This window comes from Nannospalax galili, unplaced genomic scaffold, assembly GCF_000622305.1.
Source record: "Nannospalax galili isolate Female #2095 unplaced genomic scaffold, S.galili_v1.0 scaffold78, whole genome shotgun sequence".
In the NCBI taxonomy this organism is placed as follows: domain Eukaryota; kingdom Metazoa; phylum Chordata; class Mammalia; order Rodentia; family Spalacidae; genus Nannospalax; species Nannospalax galili.
The window spans coordinates 5,981,770-5,989,349 of record NW_008343387.1 but is presented as its reverse complement, the minus strand read 5'-3'; the positions used below and the strand labels follow the sequence as shown (position 1 = coordinate 5,989,349).

The window sequence follows — 7,580 nt, the reverse complement described above, 5'->3', positions numbered from 1 at the left end:
TTCATCCTTATACTTGGAATGAGCCCACTATCGTGGTTCCTACTTCTCCTATGAATGTTTTGTCACCTCCTTATGGAACAGTTCAGCCGGAGTTTCCTGATGAAGAAGGAACACTGTTCAATTATACTCAATTTGTTACAGCTGATATCATGTGCTTTGGAGTTCCTCCATGCTATCCTATAAAACAGCACCATTGGGTTGTTCCAGGAGGTAAATGGTCCCGTAGCCATCCAGAGATGTTATGGTTTTCTGCTCAGTCAATAGATTCAGCTTGGACTGAATATGAGACTACAGCTGCTCCATCTCTCCCAGAATGTGAAAGTTTGTCCTATGCTCAGATTTCTGAAAGGCAAGCCTTGATATGGCAAGATTGTAAAGGGTTAATAGGGAAAGTTTATAGGTCCAGGAATCATACTTGGTCCTTCAGGGAACTGGTTACAAAAATGTGAAGATTATACAGACTTTGTCTCTAAGTGTGATCTACATGATGTCATCCCCATGACAGATAAGTCCACTACTACTAATGCCGTAAGTTGGGTGGATGGAGGCCTAGCCAATCCTCAACCTCAGTTAAGAATAGGACATACATTATATCCTCCTCAAATGCGTATTTGGAAATTGCTAGCTGCTCTTAAGCCTGCAGAACTCTTTAATGGAACTGTTGCCCTTACTTATGATAAGGTATTTTATGACTTTACTAAAGTTAGACATTATAATGTTTCAGCTTGTGTGTACTTTCCTCTAGTAATCTTAATTGGACATGTGGTCATTCAGGACATGAACTTAACCTGCCAAAATTGTTGTTTGTATACATGTCTTAACAACTCTATAGCCTTTGACCCAGCTTTTGACTCTGTTATGATTTTGACTCAAAGGAATTCTTTATGGATTCCTGTGAAAATGCATCATTCCTGGGAAATCAGTCCTGCTCAAGGATTGATTCTGAGATTTTTCAAAAGGTTGCTACGGCATGGTAAACGTATGATTGGTCTGATTATTGCTGCTATTTTAGGTCTTATTGCTTTGGCCGCTACCGCAACTACTGCTGGTGTGGCGCTGCAGAAATCTGCACAATCACAGACTTTTGTTGAACATTGGCATGACAACCCCCATAAACTTTGGACACAGCAGGCTCAGGTTAATTCTCACTTACAAGATGAAATCGTGGCTTTACAAAGCGGATTTCATTGGTTAGGTAGTAAATTCTTGGAATTGCAGGAAACTGTACAATATGTCTGTGATTGGAATTCTACTCAGATTTGCATCACTCCTTATAAATTTAATGACTCTCTTTATGAATGGCACAATTTGGAGATGTACATTCAGGGTAAAATGGATAATGCTACATTTAATGAGATGCAATTGCAGGAAGAAATCTTTGCAGCATTTTCAGAAGAATTGCCTTCTGCTACTTCTATTGATCAAATAGCTACTTCTTTAGCAAATTCTCTCTCTGGTCTTGATCCTCGCAGATGGTTTCAGAGTATTTTGCATAGCTCTGGCTCTTCTTTGGTTACTTTAGTGATTGTTCTATGTATACTGTTAATCGGTGGTTGCTGTGTATCTCGTTGTCTGCAGCGGAAGGCTCACAAATGGGCTGCTGCACTCATCTTTTCTGCTCTTCATTTTCAAAAGGACACCGCCGCTACTATTGTTCACTAACATGGCTACCCAGCCCTGTGGTGGCCAGGGAAGGGGGTGTATTTCCGCTTTTTTCACAGGATATCACCATGATGTGTTCACTCCCGTCACATTACTTCCACTGCTGTTGCCGTCCTACTCTTCTCTGCCTGGACTCCGTGCCACCTATGTCATCGCTGTACAATCCATCGTCACCTCCGCTGTTCCCAGTTTTCCTGGATCGATGTTTTGGACTCTGTTTGCTCTGCCCTTGGACTGTTTCCATCGCCTGGCACCCACTGTTCTACTTTGATGCATCTCTGCCCTGGTTGATTGCTTGTTTCTCCCACATGATTTATGCACCATTGTTATGCTCCTTTGCGTAGTACTTCTTCCCTTATGTCCTCCCTTTGACCCCTTGGGCTGTGAGGTCCTTTTTGTTCATTTAGAGGTGGGGACTTAGGCTCTGCCTAACCTCCTGTTGCACAGATAGAGAATTTTTGCACAGATAGAGAATTTACAGGTAACACATTCAAAAATCAAGAAACCAAATTCACAAGTTACAATTTAAATGCTACATGATTTGGCCATATTTCGGTTCCAGGCTCTGGTCCTGCAGTTCAATTTCTCTCCGTGACACTGTGCCTCAGTGGCATTTCCCGTTTCTTCCCCAAGGCCGTGGCCATTCACTGGGAGCTTTCAGGAGGCCGGTTAGCCAGAGATGGGTAAGATTCTCTCAGAAGAAAGCGGGATGCCAGCCGCCCCCAACGGCTTTCACTCTGGCAGAGGACAACCCAAGACAGGCACGGTCGTTCCATCACAAGTCTTGGCATGTACTTCATCTTTAAAAATATAAAAAGAAAGGGGGATATGTCGGGAGCCATGCTTGCCATAAGCATCGGAAATTTGGAGAGTGTCACTTTAAGAGCTTCTGAGCTCTCTGCTTCAGCAGTCAGAGCTGACAGGCTGTACCTGGTTGATAAATCAAGTCTTCTAGAAAGTTAGTTTCAGTTCAGCCTTCGTGCTGTCTCTTAGTAACCCTTTTGTTTCTGTTGTCAAGAATCACCTAGGTGGAAGGACCTGTGGGACCCCTCTGTAGATTCTTCCCTCCTGAGAGCACTCTCCTCTCCGTACCTGCTGTCCCTTTAATAAATTCCTCCCATAATTTCAGACGTATGCCTGAGTGTCCTTTTTGTTGAAGACCCAAGCCTGGTGGGCTTGGGGGGGGGTTCGACAGGAACTAAATGAAAAGGACAATACAACACAACAAAACCTCTGAGACACATTGAAAGCAGTCCTTAGAGGGAAGTTTATAAGTTTATAAGTACACTAAAAATTAGAAAGAACACAAACAAATGACTTAATATTGCAACTCAAGACACTTGAAAAGCTACAACAAATGACCCAAATCCAGAAGACAAGAAGAAATAACAAAAATCAGAGCAGAAATTCATGAAATAAAACAAACAAAAAACAATAGAAAGCATTCCAAAAGGATAAAAACTGGAAGCATTCCCATTAAAATCAGGAACCAGACAAAGCTGTCCACTATCTCCACTTCTTTTTAACAAAGTGCTTGAAATTCTTGAAAGAGAAATAAGACAAGAGAAGGAAATTAAATGAGTAATAATTGGAAAATAAGAGGCCAAATTATCCCGTTTTGCAAACGATATGATATTATACCTAAGAGACGCCTAAAACTCCACCAGAAAACTCCTAGAAATTATTAACACGTTCATCAAAGTGGCAGGTTACAAAAATAATCTACAAAAGCCTGCAGCCTTTCTATATACCAATAACAAACAATCAGAGAAAGAGTACATGGAAACACTCCCTTTCATAAAAGCTGCAAAAAAATAATAATAATAAAATAAAATATCTGGAAATAAACCTGACCAAACACATTAAACGGCTCCACAATGAAAATGTTAAATCTGTAAAGAAAGAGATTTAGGAAGATAGCAGAATATGGAAGGACCTCCCATGCTCATGGATTGGAAGAATTAATATGGTGAAAATGACCATCTTCTAAAAGCATTTATTGATTCAATGCAATGCCAATCAAAATCTCCATGACGTTCTTCACAGAACTGAAAAAAAAAATCCTAAGATTCATATGAAAGCACAAAAGACCTCGGAGAGCCAAAGCTATCTAAAAGCAATGCTGAGGGGATTACTATACCGGATTTTAAATACTATTACAGAGCTATTGTCATAGAAGCACCATGGTACTGGCAAAAAATAGACTCATAGCTCAGTGGACCAAAATTAAAGACCCAAAAATGAGTACATGCAATTTCAGCCACCTGATATTTGACAAAAGAGCCAAGAACATTCACTGGAGGAAAGACAGCATGTTCCGCAAATGGTGCTGGAAAAACTGGATCTCCACCTGTAGAAGAATGAAACTAAACCCCCATCTTTCACCTGGCACAAAAGTCAGCTCCGAATGGATCAAAGACCTCAATGTGAAGCCTGAAAGTCTGAATCTGTTAGAAGAAAACATTGGCAATAACCTACAAGATATAGGTGAGAATTTTCTACATCGGACATCAGTTGCTAAGGAAACAATGTCAAGAATCAACAAATTGGACCTCATTAAACTAAAAAGCTTCTGTACATCAAAAGAAGCAACCAAGGAAATGAATAGAAAACCCACAGAATGGGAGAAAATCTTTACCAGCAACACATCTGACAGAGGCTTAACATCCAGAATATATAAGGAACTCAGAAAACAAAGAATTAAGAAAGGAAGCAACCCAATTAAAAGGAGATGAATAGAGAAGAGATTTTTCAAAAGAAGAAATAAAGATGGCTAAGAAGCATCATTAGTAATTAGGAAAATGCAAATTAAAACCACTTTAAGATTTCATCTTATCCCAGTCCAACTGGCTAAGATCAAAACAACAAATGATACCAAATGTTGGAGAGGATGTGGGGAAAGGGGAATTCTCATCCACTTCTGGTGGGATTGCAAACTTGCTCAGCCCCTATGGGAAGCAGTGTGGAGAACTTTAAAAAAAAAACTACAAATGAAGCTACCATTTGACCCAGTTATACCGCTCCTTGGCATACTGTCATGCCATCTCCAATGGAGCCCGCGTGAGATCCTCTGCGGGTTGAGGCTGAAACTTCAAGGAAGGTTGCCTCTTGGAACTGGCAGTGCAAAGAAGATCTTCAGTGTACTTGGCTGTATTTTGCTTGTTATTATCTTTATGACTGTCATTCTTTTATGGGTATCTAGGAACTCGGTTTCCTCAGATGACCTTGTCTCCTGATGCACCTTTACTGCTTAAAGCTATAATAAAGGCTGCTAGAAATAATCAGTCATGAAATATCATGGACAAAATAGAACAAACAGAGCTAATGTTGGAAGATCCTAAAGATGATGTATTTCCTACAGGACAGGAGGTAGATTATGGCATCCACCGAAAGGGAAAGAACGTATGTATAAAATTCCAGTACCTACAGATGAACCACTGCCTTTTACAAGAGCATATGATAAGGAAGGGGGTAGATGGGTTAATATAGGAGGAAAAATGTTTATTTCTTGAAAAATGGGATAATTATATTTATAAGTCCCATACATGAAAGGATTTCATGAGAGCTACAGGATTAGAATGGGATACTGATATTACTTGGAGTTTGGGACAGTATAATAAACAGGAAAAAACAAAAAACAAATATAAAACAACAGTATTGTGAATCACCTGGAATTCAAATAGAAATACTAATGATTGCAGTGCTAATATTGAAAGCACATATGGGTTTGAGGTCATCTCACTGCATAACCATAGAATATAAACTTTGACAGTCTCTAATGTTAACTCACCAAGATAAAAAACAAAAAAACTTTCTGTTTAACATTAGCTAATGCTTGTTAAGATAATAACATGCTTTGGCAATGTATTTTGATTGACCTGTGTTTCGCTTTTGTTTCTAAAGTCAAAACTCTTTAAAAAAAATTTAACCACAGAACAATGGCTTACGGATGTAATCATGTAATTTTGTAATATATAATCTGAGCCCTGCAGCTGCAAAAATACACTCAGATCTTCACCAAACTTCTGTGTGTTGGTCTGTTTGTCATTCGCCAAATCCTTGTCCACCCTCTTGGAGACCCTGTTCCCATCAGGCTGAACTGCTTCAGTCTGGGCTGCTCAATCGCAGCATACACCAAAAAACTCATCCTATTGCAGAGACACTTGTACATCCATGTGTGTTGCTGTTCTTTTCACAATAGCTAAGAGATGGAAGCAACCTAAGTGTTCCTCAACTGACGAGTGGATAAGAAAATATGGTTCATTTATATGATGGAGTTTTACTCAGCAGTAAAGATAGATGAAATCATGAAATTTGCAGGTAAATGGATGGAACTAGAAACTGTTATACTAAGTGAAGTAAGACAGAAGAGAAAACGATGTATGTTCCCCCTCATATGTGGATCCGAGCACCAAATCCTTATAAGTGAGTATGTATCCAGACATAACTACAGGAACCAGGATAATGAAAAGGAACCAGGGAGGTAAAGGAAAAGAAAGAATCTGAAAGAGAACAGTAGGAAACAGGTGTTAATAAGGGAGATGTGGGTAAAAATGGGGCTATTTTAAGGGGAGGGGTGAGGGAGTGTTATACAAGGAACCTTGGGGATGAAGGGAAAGAAGGAGCTCAAGAGAGGTGGGACCATAGGAGAAGGGTATTTTTAAGGGAGAAATGGGAAAAATGGGGGCACTTTAAATAGAGAAACCATGGTGGAATGGTTAGACAATGCAAGAGATAAATAATGCCTAGCTAGTTTGAAAAAAAAAAAAACAGAAGGAACCATATTAATTGAACAACCTAGTGACAAAGTATACATACAACTAGCTAAGGGAATATAATATATGTCTGGGCAAGTTTGGTCTTTTTCCAAGCTTTATCTACATAGCACATGGTAAATAAAAGTACCAGACCAGTGGAACTAAACTTCTTGGATGTTTAACATCCATACTTTGAGGCCTACACTAATTTGGTCAGAGGGACATAAAGGACAGTTTTTACTCCTGCCCTTCTAGGTCAACTAAGTTCCAGGGGACTATGAACATCTCTCATAATGTCCTGAAACTGTGATGAGTCACCTGTCCTCTTAAACAAGGAGGCCATGGAGACTCCACCAAATGGACTTGAACCAATGTCCAGTCTACAAAGAGGAGGGTCAATACAGAGGAGACATTTCCTCCGTGCTTCCAAGTAAAGCCAGCCATGGTCAAGCAGGAGGTTTGACTTATCTTCACACAGATGGAACTGGTAAAAGAAAGGAGCCAGGTGTTCCTCCCAAGCCCATGTGACCCCTGAGAAACAGATTCTCAAATGACCTTAAGAGTAAAAATAAAGTGTATTCAGCCAACTGTACGGTCTTAAACACCCAAAAGGAAAGCATAACCAAACATTAAAGGATCAATAATTCTTTAAGAGTCCATGTGCATAGCTAAAGGTTACATAACAAGAAACAATGACAGACATGAGATACCTTCTTTGAGTTGTTGGCCAGAGTGACCCAAGGGACTCCCAGAGAGTAACTCAGCATAGAACTGGGAAAATGAACAGCAGACCCCAATCTTACCTAAAGGAATATTGGCAACTGATTGCTGCTAGATGAGGAAGAGCTGATCTTCCTAAAACAAAGAACTCTGGATAGGCTGACTAGATTCAGCAGATGGACAAGCACTGGGGAACAGCTGAGGGAGCTGACAACACAGTGGACAATAACAGGTATGACAGAGTATATGGACTCCAGTGGGAAGGGGGGACTATGGGAGGGTGCCATTTGGGATGTTGGTATATAGAGGAATAAGATTGTTTGGGATGTTCTATATGAAATATACACAAAAAATCAATAAATAAAAACATGAATTATATTTGAGGAACAAGCATAAAATTTGCTTCATGTTAATTAGTAGAGGTGAAAAACATTACCATTG

At 39.8% G+C, this 7,580-nt stretch overlaps 1 protein-coding gene across 1 annotated transcript; it reads left to right on the top strand.

Moving 5' to 3' along the window:
* The first annotated feature begins 498 nt into the window (after positions 1–498).
* Positions 499–1,662, top strand: LOC108491159 (endogenous retrovirus group K member 13-1 Env polyprotein). The gene has a single exon (XM_017799765.1). It carries the CDS (start codon positions 499–501, stop codon positions 1,660–1,662), a length of 1,164 nt encoding a protein of 387 aa, XP_017655254.1.
* Positions 1,663–7,580: the final 5,918 nt, after the last annotated feature.

Bases quoted from the DNA above. Each gene is read 5' to 3' on its own strand.
- LOC108491159 (XM_017799765.1), top strand. From the start codon at position 499: ATGACAGATAAGTCCACTACTACTAATGCCGTAAGTTGGGTGGATGGA.